We start from the raw sequence: 17,980 nt of genomic DNA, 5'->3' as shown, positions 1-17,980 counted from the left end.
TGTGTTCTTAAAGATAGTATTTATCCATTTGCCTTAACTCTATACTAAAAACAGGCTATTGATTTGCTTTTCACATGGCTATGATCAATAATCAAAAGTTTTTTTTACCAATAAAAGAATAAAGTCAATGTGGTTGATGTATTGCTTTTGTTGAAAACTTCAGCTATTCATAACTTTGGGAAAACTGACACACTTTTAATAAAATCATTATCAACTGGGCATGGTGGTGCACACTTTTAATCTCAGCTACTTGGCAGGCTGAGGTGAAAGGTTCACTTGAACCTGAGTTTTAGTCCAGCCTCAACAACATAGTGAGACCCTGTCTCTTTAAAAAAACCAAATCATTAGGGGAAACTTTGTAAGGGACTTTGTCTTTCAATTGGGTTTTAATTTAATTGGCACCAGGAAACTGGAAGTACTTATGCTGTTTTCTGGCACCTTGTTAACTGTAGCCTTATTTAGCACTTAGTAATATTTTAATGGGAAAAGACTGCATGTCCTGTGAACATCATAAGAATTTATTTGAACCCCTTCAAAATAGTCCTTGCTTTTGCTTATTGAATTCAGATTAATTTGGTTTTAAAGTCAGATAGAACTGGGCAAGTGGCCAGACTACCAAAAAGAGAAAAGGCTACTTTACTTTTCTCTGTTTAGGTCTGCTGAGTAGAGTTCGTCATCTTTTGGATATTTGTTACAAAATACAAGGTGGTTCTTCATAGACTGGACTAGATGAATGTGAGTTTATTTGTGCTCATGAAACTTTTGGGAAGCATAAATTTGTAAAAATATTTTATTTTTACCTGCCATTGTAAAAATTCTTTATTTCCCAAAATGGAAAAATGTGAAACAGAAATGGCCCACAGACAAATAGTTCTTATTTTTTATTTGCTCTTAATGACCTGGTCTAGATCAGAAGTTTAATTCTATGTGTTTTAGGGGCTTTATTGGTTGAAACTCAGTGCATGTTTATTAATTAAAAAGAAGAAAATATCAACCACATAATAATGATGGGGAAAAACAACCAGGGTCCAGGTAGTAGATTTCTTAAATTCTGCAATGCTATTGCCCCTAATGGCTTTTCTCTTTCTTTCTTTCTCGATTCTCCCTTGTTTAGACCTTTTTGGTAAGATTTGATTTAGAAAATTTTGTAATTTGTAAAGAAATTTTGTAACCCAAACTTTATAAATGAGAAGGTCCCCACCAGTCAAAAATAGTTCTAGAGGGAAAAAGAAAACCTTTTAAGTAGGAAATCACTAGAGAAGATTGTGATGGTCTAATTTACTTTTGCACTTCTTTCCCTCCAGAAAGAAAATAGAGAGATTATTTCAGAGTTCATATTGCATGATTATTCAATTCAATAGCTATTTACTGAGCATCTTTCATTGAAAGATCCTGTGATAGGTTCTTGAATATCTTCCCATTCGTCACTGGCAAGGTCAATTCGGCAGTTATTCTTTGAAGCACAGCACCTGACACACAGATGCTCAGTAGTTATTTCAATAGCTGTTTATACATCACCATACGATAGCGTCTCTTAGATTCAGATGTTGACCCTGAAACTCACTGTAGTATTCATACGGCTTTTCTCTGAAAAGAAATGGTGATAGATTGCTGAGTGTATTAGTCAAAGTATGCCACTCAGATAAATAATATGGAATTTATGAAAACATAATGTATTCCCATTTTTAAGTTGGATACTTCCTTTATATCCTTAAAACATTCTGGAAATGTATTAATATATGATGCATAGTGTCATCTCCTCTTTTTTCAGATAAGACAACTGAGGCAGAGTAAGATACATGAGTTAGACGTCTTCCTTCAGCATATTAGTACTAAAATAGGCAAAAGATCCACTTTCCTGAGACTCAGAGAGTAAAAATAGAAATTAGGAGATGAGCTCCTAGAATTTTTTTTCTTTGTGACCTTATTCTTTAGTGGCCACTTTTTCTTATACATCTACATAACATTCCCACAATATAATAACAAAGATTTGAAGACTTGTGCTTTAGTGTGCTTGACTAAATTTCTGCATTCCTTGACCATTCCTTTGTCCTCTGAAAAGGACACTGCTTGCCTAAATTATAGAATATAAATCAGTAGTGATTAGTTAGGCATAGTGGAAATGTAATGCAGTAATGCAGTTGGACTCCTTTCCTCTTTCCTCCCCAGTTCATGGATCGTCTGAAGCTGCTTCTGATGCCTCTGAAGCATCAGCCTGACTTCATCTACCTGCGTCATGTTCCTCTGCGCAGAGTCCACCTGTTCACTTTCCTGCAGGTGTTGTGTCTGGCCCTGCTTTGGATCCTCAAGTCAACGGTGGCTGCTATCATTTTTCCAGTAATGGTAGGGATTCCTTTAATTGAACATACCTGTGAGATTATATGAGTATCATGTGGTTATTGTTATATGGAAGACACACATGTCTTTTATGTGTTGTTCCAAATTTTTCCAGCTTTGACCTCATCACTTTGATCAGTTGTAATTTACATTTCCCATGTTTATGGTTGTCTAGGATGGACCTTAGAATCAGGCTCACCTAAGTTCAGATACTGGCCCTGGTTCATGCTCATCAGTAAACTTCTTTGAACTACTATTACCTCATCAGTAAAATGGGAGTTGCATTGTTGTTTTTCTGAGCATCAAAAATTAATATCAAGCATGTAGCACAATGCCTGACACATAGTAGACACCAGTGCATGTTAATTACTTTTTAAATGTTGTATAATAGAATTAATCTAAGTAAGAGTGTAGGACATTTCAGTTCAAGTAATAAAGAAGTGCTTGGCAACTTGTGAGAACTCATCCAGTACATTAGAGGAAATGGAGTGAGAAGTTCACTTTTTACATTTCTTGTGGTTTGCATAATGGTAAGTTTAAAGATAAGGTGGGACTCTCTATCCTTGTCATAGTATGATGAGAAACAAGGTAAAGCAACTAACGTTTCACTCTGAGTCACAAGTGAAAGAAGAGAAAAAGGGGTTCTGTATTTGGCATCATTACTGAATTTTATACTTTACCATAACTCTTTACTTCTTGCAAGAAAATGCATATATGAACACTTAAAACAAGTCACAAAGGGAGCCTCAAATCTGTTTTATCTCCCCCACAGCTTTGAAAACAGAATTTTCCTACACTTACCACATTTTATTTTTATAAGAATCCTCTTACTCTTAGCCAGGATTATTATTTTATTTTTCATATTTGTTGTTTGAAATTTTTTTCGTCCAAGGATGCAAGAAAAAATGGATATTAAATACTAGTGATATTTGTTAGGTCAGATTTTTTTCTTAATGGTGGCTTATGTCTTTCTTTCCTTTTTTTTTAAAAAAAACTATATTAACTTACTGAAAAGCACACTGAGTATGAGAAACACTCAAATATACCTATTAGTGTTATCTGCCTACCTACAAATTTTGCTGAAACCAAGAAAATTGAAGCTAGACCAGGATACATTTGAATTATATCCAATAAATCACTTTTTGCTTGTGCTAAATAATAATTTTAAAATGGTTTACTTTTCCAAAGTGTTTTTGTCTTTTCAGAACTTTTATTTGGTCACAAAATAATTCTGTAATAGAAGTTAGGACAGATGTTATTTATTTCTCTAGGTGATGAGGAAACTGTCATATAGAGAGCATGATGCTGATAAAGACAACTGCTTAATTTGAAGCAAGTCAGGATGCCTATAACTTGCTACATATTAATTTTAATATAGAATAAAGATATCTTTAATGTACCTTCAGAAGTTATTCTTCAAGAGCAATTCATAGAACCAAAAATACACAGGTCAAGAATATTTGTTTTGGAAGCAGACAACTGGGACCCTTTGTATTATTCAGTTATCTGGGTTCATCTCCCTCACAGACATTAAGGACCTTGGACAACATACTTAATGTCTCTAACCTTCAATTTCCTCAGCTGTATGATAGAAATAATAATACCTATTTTTGGGGTTTGTTCTGAAGAATAAATGAGATAATATTGCCTGAGAGTTTAACATAATGTCTGGGACATGTTAAATATTCAGTTAACGGTGGTGATTGAAGTAGCCCAGTGAATGAAATGGTCTATGCATATTCAAATACTACCTCATTGTGAATACTTTGAAGATGTCTTAGTGTTTATATGTGTCGTACAGATTTTCTTGATTGCTAAAAACCTTTATAATGTTTTAATTTTTAATACTTAGAAATCATATGCCAGCTATTTTTTGACTTTAAACTTTTAATTATTTTATTTAAAATCTCACATGGAAGGCAATGGTTTTGAAAAACAATCTTTTCACATTAAAATTCTAATTGAATGTGATCATGCATTTTGGTGAACAAAACAAAGTGAGTTTCAACTAAGACTTTTATAAAACAACTTTCCCCATGTAGAAAATTATGAGAGTTCTCTCGGTATAAGTCCATACCGTCAAGATCAGGTCTGTCATACTCTATCTAGCCTTACACAAAGTAGGTTTCTGTGGTCTTTGATAGGAGAGTATCTAAGCTTGCTGTGACTTCATCTGACATGGTTTCTTTCATACTTTTAATATTTGCTCTTTCAGATCTTGGCACTTGTAGCTGTCAGAAAAGGCATGGACTACCTCTTCTCCCAGCACGACCTCAGCTTCCTGGATGATGTCATTCCAGAAAAGGACAAGAAAAAGAAGGAGGATGAGAAGAAAAAGAAAAAGAAGAAGGGAAGTCTGGACAGTGACAATGATGATGTAAGGAACTTTCCAAATTCCAAAGGAAAGCTAGTTAAAGAAACAAATGTGAAAATTGTCCCTTTTTATACCTGATGTGAAATGGAGGGCTGAGTTCTAAGAATGTTTATCTGGACATGTGGTGTATTACTCATTTCACCTCCCTTTGCCCTTTATATTCTCTCTTTGGTTTTTTATGTTTTCGGAATTCTTTCTGTAACCATTAATACACTAATAATGACATAATGACTAATAATGACTTCTAAAAGATTTAAAAACCCACCACATTAAAAAAATTCTGATCTCATAGATATAAAGGAAGTTTGCTTAGTAATGCTATAAAATGTATTTGGTTTCTATTAATAATCCAGGGCTTATATTTGAGATAATAACTCAATTTTATGTAATTTTAAGCCTAATGTGGATAGATGTCAATGATCTCACTTCACGTGATCTGTGAATCTATTTGAGTAGGCTCTCCACCAAAGTTCTATGCTGTTATATTAATATTAGCATTATATTTATACTGATATGATTCAGCATTATTTTTCTGTAGTTCTTCAATAAAAAGAAAAGGGAATGGGAGTTTGGGGTCTTTTTACATAATTATAGTGGTTAGTGTCATAGTCCAGAGGGTCCTCCTCCAATTAGGTGATTAAGTTGAGAAGTAAAATTGTTGCCCAGTTTTTTCTTTAGGAGACCAGCTCACAGAAATACAGATTCTCTAGCAGGGATCTGTAATCAGTGCTAGGAGGAAAACTGGGATTTGTTTACTTTAACACATGCGGACACCTTATTCCAGTAGCCTTTTGAAAAGATTGCCAAAATAATGTTTTCCATTTGAAAATTTGCTCTGGATTTTACACAGTGCAGTATCACAAATGATTTTTTGTGCCTCATTACCCATTGTAAAGTAGGAATATTGTTAATTGTTAGTTTCTACTTAGAACTTGATAACTTTGATTGATCATTGCATACCTTATCCTTAATTGTCTCAATAGCTTGTTATCACATTATTTATTTTTGTTCCCATTTTACAGATGAGGAGATTTAGACTGAGAAATATTAAATATGTTTTAGAAGTTTTAAAGCTTTATTGAGGTATGATTGACAAATAAAATTGTATATATGTAAGGTGATGCTTTGACATATATAAGTCATTTTTCTAATTGTACACAGCCATAGTGGCAAGGCCAAAACTCAAATCCAGGCCTCTCTGGTTATTTCTAACTGGTCAGGCTATCTGATTGTATTCTTTTTGTAGAACTTGGAAATAGTACAGTGAAAGAAGGCAAGAGACAGAATTGGATTTCACATAAATTGATTCAATAAGAAAAAGGCTTTAATGCATGAGGCACATTTAGCTAAAGAGAAAAAGAGGTGAAAAGAGCTTTATGTCTGTCATCATCCATCTGCAATGAGAACAGGTATATAGATTTTGTTTCCAATGATGACAGAAAAATAATGTGTTTAAACTACAGAAGAGACTAAGATGTAATAGTCCGAAGAACGATGTGTTTACACATTTAATAGAAATTAAAATTTGAAATGAATTTCTGGACCACTCAAGACCAAAAAAATAAAAGGCTGCCTGAAATATTAAAATAATTAAAGCAGTATTTTGTCCAAAATAAATATGTCAACTTATGTACCTGGACATCAAATTTAAAGTTCATTACACATTATGAGTGTATGAAGTCGGGGATTATGGAATCCCCCTCTGTAATGATTTTTGAGAAAAAATAGTAAAATATCAGCTTTGGAGAATGTTTTAAATGTACTGCTCTCTAGTGACAAAAGTTGGATCAAAAGAACTCCTTAGAAGTTCTTCCAATTCTTAGATATGATTTCCAACAAATCCTATTTCATTTAAAGTGGTTTTTTGTATTAATATTTAGCATGTTCAACTCTGTGTTTCCAACAGATTTCTTGAAGCCAAAGTGTCGTACTTGTTTTTTTACCTCTTCCTCTTCATCCTACCCTTTCCAAAACAAACAAACAAATAAACATATACATTGGTTCCTAGGCAGTGAATCCAGCTAGGCAATTTAGAGTACATCTGTGCAGTATGTTCTGTGTGTTGAACTCATTATTTAGGGGCTCCACATTACAAATGTGGTTCTCCTAAGTTTACTTCTTAGTCATAGGGTTTGGGGCCCATGGATATAGGGAGTCATGCGGGGACATGGGGGTTACAGCTATAATATAATATTTATGAGCACAAATAGTGAAAATTATAGCTCTTCTTGTTACATTGATCCCTTTACCATTATGTAATGCCCTTCTTTGTCTTTTTTGATCTTTGTTGGTTTAAAATCTGTTTTATCAGAGAGTAGGATTGCAACCACTGCTTTTTTTTTCTTTCCATTTGCTTGGTAAATATTTCTCCATCCCTTTATTTTGAGCCTATGTGTGTCTTTGCATGTGAGATGGGTCTCCTGAATATAGCACACCGATGGGTCTTGATTCTATCCAATTTGCCAGTCTGTGTCTTTTAATTGGGGCATTTAGCCCCTTTACATTTAAGGTTAATATTGTTTATGTGTGGCATCTTTATTTTTTTTTTCTTTTTTGTTTGTTGAATGCATTATCTTAGCTCTCTAAAAGGATACTGTTGTTCATTAACCTCTTTAGAGTCATCATAAAGGAATTTTCCATGTAGGTAATAGGCTTTATGTTAAGATATTTTTTAACATTAATTCTCATTTTATTTTCAACTAAAAATCATCTTTTTGGTACTTTTAATTAAGAGATATATTGGGTCTTTCAGCCCAAACGTAGACATGGAATCAATATAATGCATTTAAAAAAAACAAAGTGGTAATCTTTGGGAAATCTATTACAATTTGGGCTAGGTGGCTTGTTCTTTAAGCAGTCCCATGATTAGCTGCCTGGTTTTGTCATTTCCATTATGATTCTCTGCTTCTCTGACCATCATAGACACCTTTTTAAACATTTTATTTTCTTATGTTTTGCTTACATTTTCAGATATCTTTGGCACAAGCTAATTGAAATGAACCTTTACCCATAAAACAGTACTTGAAGTAAGAGAGGAAAGTTTATTTTCTAGTGTACATAGAAGGCTTCTTGATAGTGGATATATAAAAAGTCTGTCACTTGTTCTAGAAGGAAAGATCGGTCATGATTTTCCTAGAGACGGAATCAGCATAAACAAAACAAGAATTTCAAGACCGTATTATAACCTGGGAAGTTTCCTATGTTTAATCTGTTTTTGCACTGAGATCATTTGCTTCACACATACAACTCATAAACATTGCTGATTGGGAGTCTGATAGAAAGCTTTACAATTCAGTTGTAGATCGATCTCTATTTTGTGTAGTTCTACTTTTAATTGACTCAATACCATTAACTTAGAAGAGTGGAAAACAAATGTGAGGGGGAAAGAAGGAATGCAGTTAAAAGATAGCAAACTGGAAGTAATTATAAGGCTTTTCTCCTTAGTAGTACGTAAATGATTATAGACAACGGTTTGATCGATGCTAGGAGATAGGAAGGGCTGTATAATAAAAACATTCTAAAACCTCTTGTACATTTTTTTCACAGTCTGACTGCCCATACTCAGAAAAAGTTCCAAGTATTAAAATTCCAATGGACATCATGGAACAGCAACCTTTCCTAAGTGATAGCAAAACTTCCGACAGTGAGTAGAACTAACCTCTTGCATGCTTGCTTGAATATGATTTGCACTTACAGAGAAAAGACTTTAGAATTGCCATCTGCATTAGCTTTCCCTCAATTTTGTTTTTCCTTTTTCTATGAGAAGATTTACACTTAATTATAATAAAACTTTATTTTTACATACCCTAAGCTTCATTCTTCCTTTTATCCATAACCTTTTAAATTTTTATTTGGTAGTCTTTTCTCTTACCCAAATCATCCCCAGTTTTTCCAATTGCTAAATGAATAACCATGTTTTTAATTGATTTTTCTTTTTTTTTCTGTTGGTATTGAGAATTGCAGCTTATAATACTACATCACTGTCACTGTTTGTCTTCCTTAGGTTTTAACTAGTGATCAAATCAGCTCAAAAGAGAAATTGCATCATTGGTCTCTCAGTGATCAATAAATCAATTGTTAATATTGAGAATTTGGAAAAATTTAATTTTGATTAAATTAGCAATCATGAAGTATTAGTACAACTTTCTAGATATAACTTATATGCATTTGCTTTCTAATCTCTTCATTCTCCCTTTTGCTATTTCAAAATTATTATTATAACTGCACTGATCTTTCTAGGGTGAGAGCCTGGTGGCTATGGTGCAATGGTTTGTGACATTTTTTTCTTCTGTAATTGAATTAACAGGCCACTTAGTAATATTAGTGACCATTTCAGACTTTCCCAATAGCAGGTAGCAATTGCCATCAAGCTACTTTCTACTTTGCGTTCTCATTGAAGAAAATGCATCCTTTTAGATTCAGATGCACTTCAGAGTACACTGATCTGTTACAGAAAAAGACAGTTAAGACACTTTTATTTCTATTTTACCATGCCACCTCAACTACAATAAGAGGTTACTGTTATCAAGAAAAGTTTGGAATGAATATCTATTGATAAAAAATAATGGGTATATTAGTTATCAATCATTGAGTAACAAATTACGATAAAACTCAGCAGCTTAAAACAACAAACATGTTTTCTTACACAATTCCTCACATTCAGGAATGCAGGGGCAGCTGATTTTGGTTCTGGCTCAGAGTCTCTCATGAGATTGCAGTCAGAGCTGTCAAGCTGTCAGCTGGGGCTGAGTCTCTGAAGACTATTTTTTTTTTTTCCAGTAAGAAATGAAAGGATGATTTGAAAATTATAGTATACTCCACAGTGTGGGAGTGGGCCCAAGAATAGGGACTCAAGGGCCCCATTACAAAATTTTTGGGAGTTTAAATACCCTCTACTTGGGGTATGCCCTATGTAAATGGAGAGGATGAAGTAAAGTTACAAACTCATTTATTTGGCCTACGCCCCATGGAGAGGATATTTCCTGTCATAGCCGAAGTGTGAATTGGCCTTATGTTCCCTGCCTCCAGACACTGTTTTCCTGCCACATCTCCTCACTGAGAGATGTGATCTCCATACATCTTCATGGGAGGCAGAGGGACCGATGGTCTTTTTTCTGTAACTGCTTCATGCTGGCTTGGGGCATACTCCTACCTATTGGGGATCCCTGAACTCTCACCCTGCTCTGTCTAGTGGAGGCAGGGTAGCTTCTTGATGGCCAGGGTGTTGTCTTCACCTGGAACTGGCTGGAACCTTTGTTGTGTGATCATCTGAAGCTTGATGGTCTCTAGGCAAGAGGAAATGAATTTGGTTAAAAAGGGGAAATTTTTTTAAACAAAAGTCTGGGAAGCCATTGTTTTGAACTAAGCTCATGCACTGGGCCCCAACAGACCAAACCAAAGCAAAATGAAGTCGTTTGTGCTAAGACTGTAAGGAAACATATGAATTCTAGAACAGAGCAGGTTTTGTTTCTTCTTCTGCAAATCTCTGTAACAAACATTCTTGACAGCATAGGTATCCACCCGCTGAGGTTCCCATTAAATATTTTAGTGTCTGAAGCTGGGGATCTGCTTCCAAAAGCATACTCATGGGGCCCTTGGGATGACGTTTGTTTTTTACCTGTGAGTATCTCCGTAGGGCTGCCCATGATATGGCCTCCCTCAGAGCCAGTGATAAAAGAGAAAGAAACCAAGACAGAAGCTGCAGTCTTTTATAAATCTCAGAAGTAACGGACCATTACTTCTGTCATATTCTGGTGGTTATGCAGCCCCACACTGTTAACACTGGGAAGGAATTACACAAAGTCATAAATACCAGGAGACAGGATCACTGAGAGCCATCTTGGAGGCTGGCTACCAGCCTGGATTTGAAGAACAAAGAACTAAAGCAGTCTTACCTTTGGTGTCCAGTTTGTAACCTATAACTTGTAACCGAGGCTAATTTCTGCTAACCCCTGTTAATGGGGTTTGGTTATGAATTTCTTTTTGAGTTTAAACTCCTCAAACCATGTTCTGACTTCAATTTTTATCCGTGGAGCATTAATAGCAAAAGCACAGTCTAACAGACATGTGCCTAGCATGTATGTCTTCTGTTGGCATCATAACCTGGTATAGCCCCTTATAAAGAAATGTAAAAGCTATTTTTTTAAAAAATTACTAGCCAGAATTTGAGGCTCATGGAAAAAGTTTATGTGCCATTTGCCCTTCATCCTCTCAAAACCCCTTTTAAAGGATAAATTGCAAGTTGATATGATATTAGAAGTTTACTTAAACAAAATACACTTGAGCATTTTGCCTGAAATGTTTCCTAATGTCATGTTTATCTTTATAATCCATGATGAAAGAACAAAACTGATAGAAGTAGTGTTGCAGTATGAGTAAGTGCCTCAAAAAAAAAAATCTTTTTTTCCTTATGAACAGCAGCAGGCAAACCTAGGAATACTGAAGATGGAAGGAAATCCAAAGGCAAGCCTTAGGCATTAAGAGAATGCTATCACCCTCTAAAAATGATTTGCTTCTTATCCCTCTCACTGACAAGACAACAATGATCCATCCCAGAAAACCTAAAGTAAAAGAGATGAAGTGATTTTGTCTTCATCACACTAGAGTCTTAGCTTAATACCTTGTTTATTGAAATGCCTAAACTTGTCTTTTTTACTCCTACCAGTTATGGAAGATGCATCAATTTTGTGAAGATTTTTGTTTTATACTTCACCAAAGATCTACCATTTATGTTTTTAAAAAATTTTATTTTCCAGGAGAAAGATCACCAACATTCCTTGAACGCCACACATCATGCTGATAAAATTCCTTTCCTTCAGTCACTCGGTATGCCAAGGTAAAGGAGAGCCCAGTATTTTATGTTTTTCTGTGGGATAATTGCCCCACTGAAATGTAGTTAATGGTGGGTTATTGACAGAACTTCTTGTTCTCCTTCGTCTCTATTATTTATCTTAAATAAATTACCCAGTGACCAAAACTTGTTCCAGCTTTTACTAGTAGAAAGCATTCTAAGAGACCTACTTACTCTTACAAATAATGGAATCTTTCAGTATCATTAAGTTACAACCCAGGATCAACATTAGCTCTTTTAATTTCAGTATCGTCCCTGATTTGAAGAGGTAACTGGCACTTTCTGACAGTTCTTCTCCAGTGGTTTCTTTCCCTCTTAACGAAGTTCTAGAGATTTCAGATTCTACTTGATTTTCTGAAATCTCTGAATGTTTTTATTATGTCAGTCTTTTTGTCCTTTAATTTCTGACAGCATTACCCACCTGGTAGTACCTCTTTTCCTTTTGTGTTTGTTGTTTTTATTATTTTAATCTAGGTATGAGATCTTATGAATTTTTTTACTTGAATTTCTTGACTCTGCTGGTAACCTTCATCCCATTTAAAATGTTTGTTTTTAATACACAAAGAGGATATAAATATTAAAAGAGAACAAAGAAGGACACATTTGACTTCTATACAATGCATAAACATTTGACAGATGGTGAAGGAAATCTGATTTACTTACTACTTTTTTTTTTCCTTTTTCTCTAGTCCTCCTAGAACTCCAGTAAAAGTTGTGCCTCAAATTAGAATAGAACTTGAACCTGAAGACAATGATTATTTCTGGAGGAGCAAGGGAACAGAAACTACATTGTAACCTGTTTGTCTTTCTTAAAACTGACATTTGTTGTTAATGTCATTTGTTTTTGTTTGGCTGTTTGTTTATTTTTTAACTTTTATTTCGTCTCAGTTTTTGGTCACAGGCCAAATAATACAGCGCTCTCTCTGCTTCTCTCTTGCATAGATACAATCAAGACAATAGTGCACCGTTCCTTAAAAACAGCATCTGAGGAATCCCCCTTTTGTTCTTAAACTTTCAGATGTGTCCTTTGATAACCAAATTCTGTCACTCAAGACACAGACACGCACAGACCCTGTCCTTTGCCTCTATTAAGCAGAGGATGGAAGTATTAAGGATTTTCTAACACCTTTTATGAAAATGTTGAAGGAACTTAAAACTTTAGCTTTGGAGCTGTGCTTACTGGCTTGTCTTTGTCTGGTAGAACAAACCTTGACCTCCAGACAGAGTCCCTTCTCACTTATAGAGCTCCCCAGGACTGGAAAAAGTGCTGCTATTTTAACTTGCTCTTGCTTGTAAATCCTAATCTTAGAGTTATCAAAAGAAGAAAAAACTGAAGGTACTTTACTCCCTATAGAGAAACCATTGCCATCATTGTAGCAAGTGCTGGAATGTCCCTTTTTTCCTATGCAACTTTTTTTAACCCTTTAATGAACTTATCTGTTGAGTACATTGAAGAATATTTTTCTTCCTAGATTTTGTTGTTTAAATTATGGGGCCTAACCTGCCACTTATTTTTTGTCAATTTTTAAAACTTTTTTTTAATTACTGTAAAGAAAATGAATTTTTTCCTGCAGCAGGAAACATAGTTTTGAGTAGTTCTACCTCTTATTTGTAGCTGCCAGGCTTTCTGTAAAAATTGTATTGTATATAATGTGATTTTTACACATACATACACACACAAATACACAATCTCTAGGGTAAGCCAGAAGGCAAGATCAGATTAAAAACACCATGTTTCTAAGCATCCATTTTTCCCTTTCTTTAAAAGAAACTTAACTGTTCTATGAAGGAGATTGAGGGAGAAGAGACAAACTCCTATGTCATGAGAATAACCGATGTTCTGATAATAGTAGCATCTGGGTACAGATGCTGATTGTATTACCACATCAATGTCCTATGCAGTATTGTTAGACATTTTCTCATTTTGAAATATTTGTGTGTTTGCGTATGTGCTCTGTGCCATGGCTGGTGTATATATGTGCAATGTTAGAAGGCAAAAGAGTGATGGTAGGCAGAGGGCAAAGTCATTGAATCTCTTATGCCAGTTTTCATAAAACCCAAACCACATATGAAAAAATCCATTAAGGGTCCAAGAAGTCTGTCCATATGAAAATGAGGGTAAACATAGTTTATTTCCCAGGTATCAGTCATTATAATTGATATGATAGCTCTAACATGCAATATAAAATTCATAGGAGTATTAATAGCCCATTTACACATCTATAAAATGTAATGGGATTGCAGAGCTGCAGAGTACAGTGTAACAGTACTCTCATGCAATTTTTTTCAGGATGCAAAGGCAATTATTCTTTGTAAGTGGGACATTTAGAATATATTTGTGTACATATTATATGTATGTATATTTCAAAGTACCACACTGAAAATTAGACATTTATTAACCAAATTTTACGTGGTATTTAAAGGTAATATTTTTAATGTGATACATTACATATTGTGAATGTATACTAAAAAAACATTTTAAATGTTAAAATTATAATTTCAGATTCATATAACCACAACTGTGATATATCCTAACTATAACCAGTTGTTGAGGGGTATACTAGAAGCAGAATGAAACCACATTTTTTGGCTTGATAATATGCACTTATTGACTCCCACTCATTGTTATGTTAATTGAATTATTATTCTGTCTCCTTGTAATTTTGATTACAAAACTTTTATTATCCTGAGTTAGCTGTTACTTTTACAGTACCTGATACTCCTAAAACTTTTAACTTATACAAATTAGTCAATAATGACCCCAATTTTTTCATTAAAATAATAGTGGTGAATTATATGTTATTGTGTTAAAACCTTACTTGCCAAATTCTGGCTTCACATTTGTATTTAGGGCTATCCTTAAAATGATGATTCTATATTATCTAGCTTTCCATTACCCTGATATAAACTGGTATAAGAAGACTTTTCTTTTTTCCTTATGCATGGAAGCATCAATAAATTGTTTAAAAACCATGTATAGTAAATTCAGCTTAACCCGTGATCTTGTTAAGTTAAAGGTACTTTTGTTTTATAAAAGCTCTAGATAAAACTTTTTTTCTGATCATGAATCAAGTATCTGTGGTTTCATGCCCCTCTCTATACCTTTCAAAGAACTCCTGAAGCAACTTAACTCATCATTTCAGCCTCTGAGTAGAGGTAAAACCTATGTGTACTTCTGTTTATGATCCATATTGATATTTATGACATGAACACAGAATAGTACCTTACATTTGCTAAATAGACAGTTAATATCAAATCCTTTCAATATTCTGGGAACCCAGAGAAGTTTTTAAAAATGTCATTACTTTCAAAGGAACAGAAGTAGTTAACCAAACTAACAAGCAAAACCTGAGGTTTACCTAGTGACACCAAATTATCGGTATTTTAACTGAATTTACCCATTGACTAAGAATGAACCAGATTTGGTGGTGGTTTTGTTTCTATGCAAACTGGACACAAATTGCAACACTAAATTGTTTTATAAGTGTTTCTCCTTTCTCCATGATGTGACTTCCGGAGATCAAGGATTCAAAAGATAAAGACAAAGTACGCTCAGAGTTGTTAACCAGAAAGTCCTGGCTGTGGTTGCAGAAACACTGTTGGAAGAAAAGAGATGACTAAGTCAAGTGTCTGCCTTATCAAAAGAGCAAAAATGCCTCTGGTTTTGTGTTTGGGAGAAAAATATCTTGGACGCACTGTTTTCCTTGATAAAAGTCATCTTCTCTACTGTGTGAAATGAATACTTGGAATTCTAATTGTTTTGTGTGCCAGGGGCAGTAATGTCCCTGCCTCTTCTCCCAATCAAGGTTGAGGAGTGGGGCTGGGGAGAGGACTTAACTGACTTAAGAAGTAGGAAAACAAAAACCTCTCTCCTTAGCCTTCCACCTCCAAGAGAGGAGGAAAAACAGTTGTCTGCTGTCTGTAATTCAGTTTGCGTGTATTTTATGCTCATGCACCAACCCATACAGAGTAAATCTTTTATCAACTATATACTGGTGTTTAATAGAGAATGATTGTCTTCCGAGTTTTTTGGTTCCTTTTTTAACTGTGTTAAAGTACTTGAAATGTATTGACTGCTGACTATATTTTAAAAACAAAATGAAATAATTAGAGTTGTATTACAGAGGTTGACATTGTTCAGGGATGGGACAAAGCCTTCTTCAATCCTTTTCATACTACTTAATGATTTTGGTGCAGGAACCTGAGATTTTCTGATTTATATTTCATGATATTTCACATTTGCTCTTCACAGCATGAGCATGAAGCCCAGTGGCACCAAATGGCTAGGTACAATCAAGTGATATTTTGTAGCACTTCACTATCTGAAAGGCCATGAGTTTTCAGATGATTTCATTGAGCTTCATTGCAGCCTGAAATTTTAAAAAAGTTGTGTAATACGCCAACCAGTCAAGTTGTGTTTTGGCCAGAGATTTAGATATGTCCAATTTCCTGGCTCATTTCATTGTGCTCTATGGGTACGTATAAAAAGCAAGAATTCTGTTTCCTAGGCAAACATTGCAACTCAGGGCTAAAGTCATCCAGTGAAACTTTTAGAGCCAGAAGTAACTTTGTCCCAGTCCTACAATGTGAAAAGAGTGAATAGTTGCCTCTTTTTAGCCATTTTCATGGCTGGTACATATTCGTACGCATTACTTTTCAGAATCAATACGCACTTTCAGATATTCTTATTTTTATTCTCTTAAGTCTTTATTAACTTTGGAGAGAGAAATGATGCATCTTTTTATTTTAAATGAAGTAGATCAACATGGTGGAACAAAATGATAAAGAACAGAAAACATTTCAATATATTACTAATAACTTTTTCCAATATAAATCCTAAAATTCCTATAACATAGTATTTTACAGTTTTATGAAGCTTTCTATTGTGACTTTTATGGAATTAAGAGATGAAGAAGATGAGATATTTTAGCATTTATATTTTTCAAAATTATATGTATACTTAAAAATAAAGTAACTTTATGCATTTATGAGTGTCAAGTGTTTCTGTTCAACTCCTCAAATAATTGTTAAATGCCCATTATTTTACTTCTTTGGGTGCTGCAGGGAATACAAAGATGATCAAGTCAGAGTCTTTGTCCCCAGATTGCTTTAGTTACCCCAGGCAGGAGGATAAAATCAGTGTCCAAATTATATTTTTAAAAAGATTATAAGAATTATTTAAGTATTAATGAAATGCTATTATGCAAAGATTCTAAGCAAGAAAAAATAGGTCCAACTAAGAGCAATAGGAATTTTTTTTTGAGAAGATAGTATTGTCTTCTCTTATAAAGTTAGTGAAATATAAAATACCACTTTCTTGAATCCAGGATGAGGTATACAGTAAATTAATTCTCAAAACAAAACAAAAAAACAAAAAACAAACTGCTAAGCACAAAAAGTACTTATTAAAAAATAATTGTTCAATTGAATGAAATCTTAGAATGATTTTTCACAGAAGATACATTATATACACTTTTGCTGGGCCTATCCAAGGTTTTGTGTACTATTTAAAATTCTCTAGGTAGTTTCAGTCCAAAATTATAATCAGAGAGTGGTGGTGTTGGGTGGGGGGAGGGGGGAACAAATAATAGAAATGATGAAAGAGAACTTCTGGTTGCAGTAAAAGGTGACGTAAAAACAAAAATAATGAGGCAGTGACATTGGCTCAATCTTTCAATCTGAAAACTTAACAGAATCGCTCTGAGCATGAGGGGACTGATAGTGGTGGTGATAACGGGGGCTAGGGAATGGGATTTGGAGTTTATCTTTGAGCTGAAAGAAGCAGCAGAAGCCACACACAGAATAAATTCTAATATGGGAGAATTTGAATTTTCAGCATACACACAGAAGATTCATTAAATAATATTGCCACACATAACAATAAAAGTTGAGAAATTAGATCAAATTTAGTATATTATGAAAAAGAGTATACTTTTGCATGTGTTTTTGCATTTTTAGCAACCCTTCATTATGCTATGTATCCTACCTGATGCCCCTGAAAACTAGGAGGTAGAACACAAAACCCTATGAGATACCAAATCATCTTTCTCAAGGTCTAGGCATGACAGCCTGAGCAGCTTAGATCTCAAATCCTCATTCAGAATATATGCTCATTTAATTCAAAATGTTAACAAGCTCGGTCATCTATAGATTTCTTAAAATGAAGGAAATTAGAAACAACAGAGAAAACTATTGATAAGAGAATTGATGTAGCAAGAATAGCTTAGTCTTGACAGGAAGAAAGAAGATATTTAAAAGCTGTATAAAATTTATTCTAATTTTTTTATTATTATACTTTAAGTTTTAGGGTACATGTGCACAACGTGCAGGTTTGTTACATATGTATACATGTGCCATGTTGGTGTGCTGCACCCATTAACTCATCATTTAGCATTAGGTGTATCTCCTAATGCTATCCC

The 17,980-nt window shown here is 34.3% G+C and overlaps 1 protein-coding gene across 4 annotated transcripts in view; it reads left to right on the top strand.

The window, feature by feature from the left end:
• The window catches only part of SLC4A4 (solute carrier family 4 member 4), a 475,003-nt gene extending 458,458 nt beyond the window's left edge, over positions 1-16,545 (top strand). For all 4 annotated transcript variants that reach the window (XM_054683021.2, XM_517243.8, XM_009447756.5 and 1 more), the window contains 5 exons: positions 2,170-2,343; positions 4,553-4,714; positions 8,258-8,354; positions 11,467-11,546; positions 12,251-16,545. In XM_054683021.2, coding sequence (XP_054538996.1) covers positions 2,170-2,343; positions 4,553-4,714; positions 8,258-8,354; positions 11,467-11,510 — 477 coding nt within the window. In that variant the 3' untranslated portion in view covers positions 11,511-11,546; positions 12,251-16,545. The remainder of the gene's footprint in view (positions 1-2,169; positions 2,344-4,552; positions 4,715-8,257; positions 8,355-11,466; positions 11,547-12,250) is intronic.
• Positions 16,546-17,980: the final 1,435 nt, after the last annotated feature.

Source organism: Pan troglodytes, chromosome 3 (assembly GCF_028858775.2).
Source record: "Pan troglodytes isolate AG18354 chromosome 3, NHGRI_mPanTro3-v2.0_pri, whole genome shotgun sequence".
NCBI lineage: Eukaryota > Metazoa > Chordata > Mammalia > Primates > Hominidae > Pan > Pan troglodytes.
This window is presented reverse-complemented; position numbering and strand designations above follow the sequence as displayed.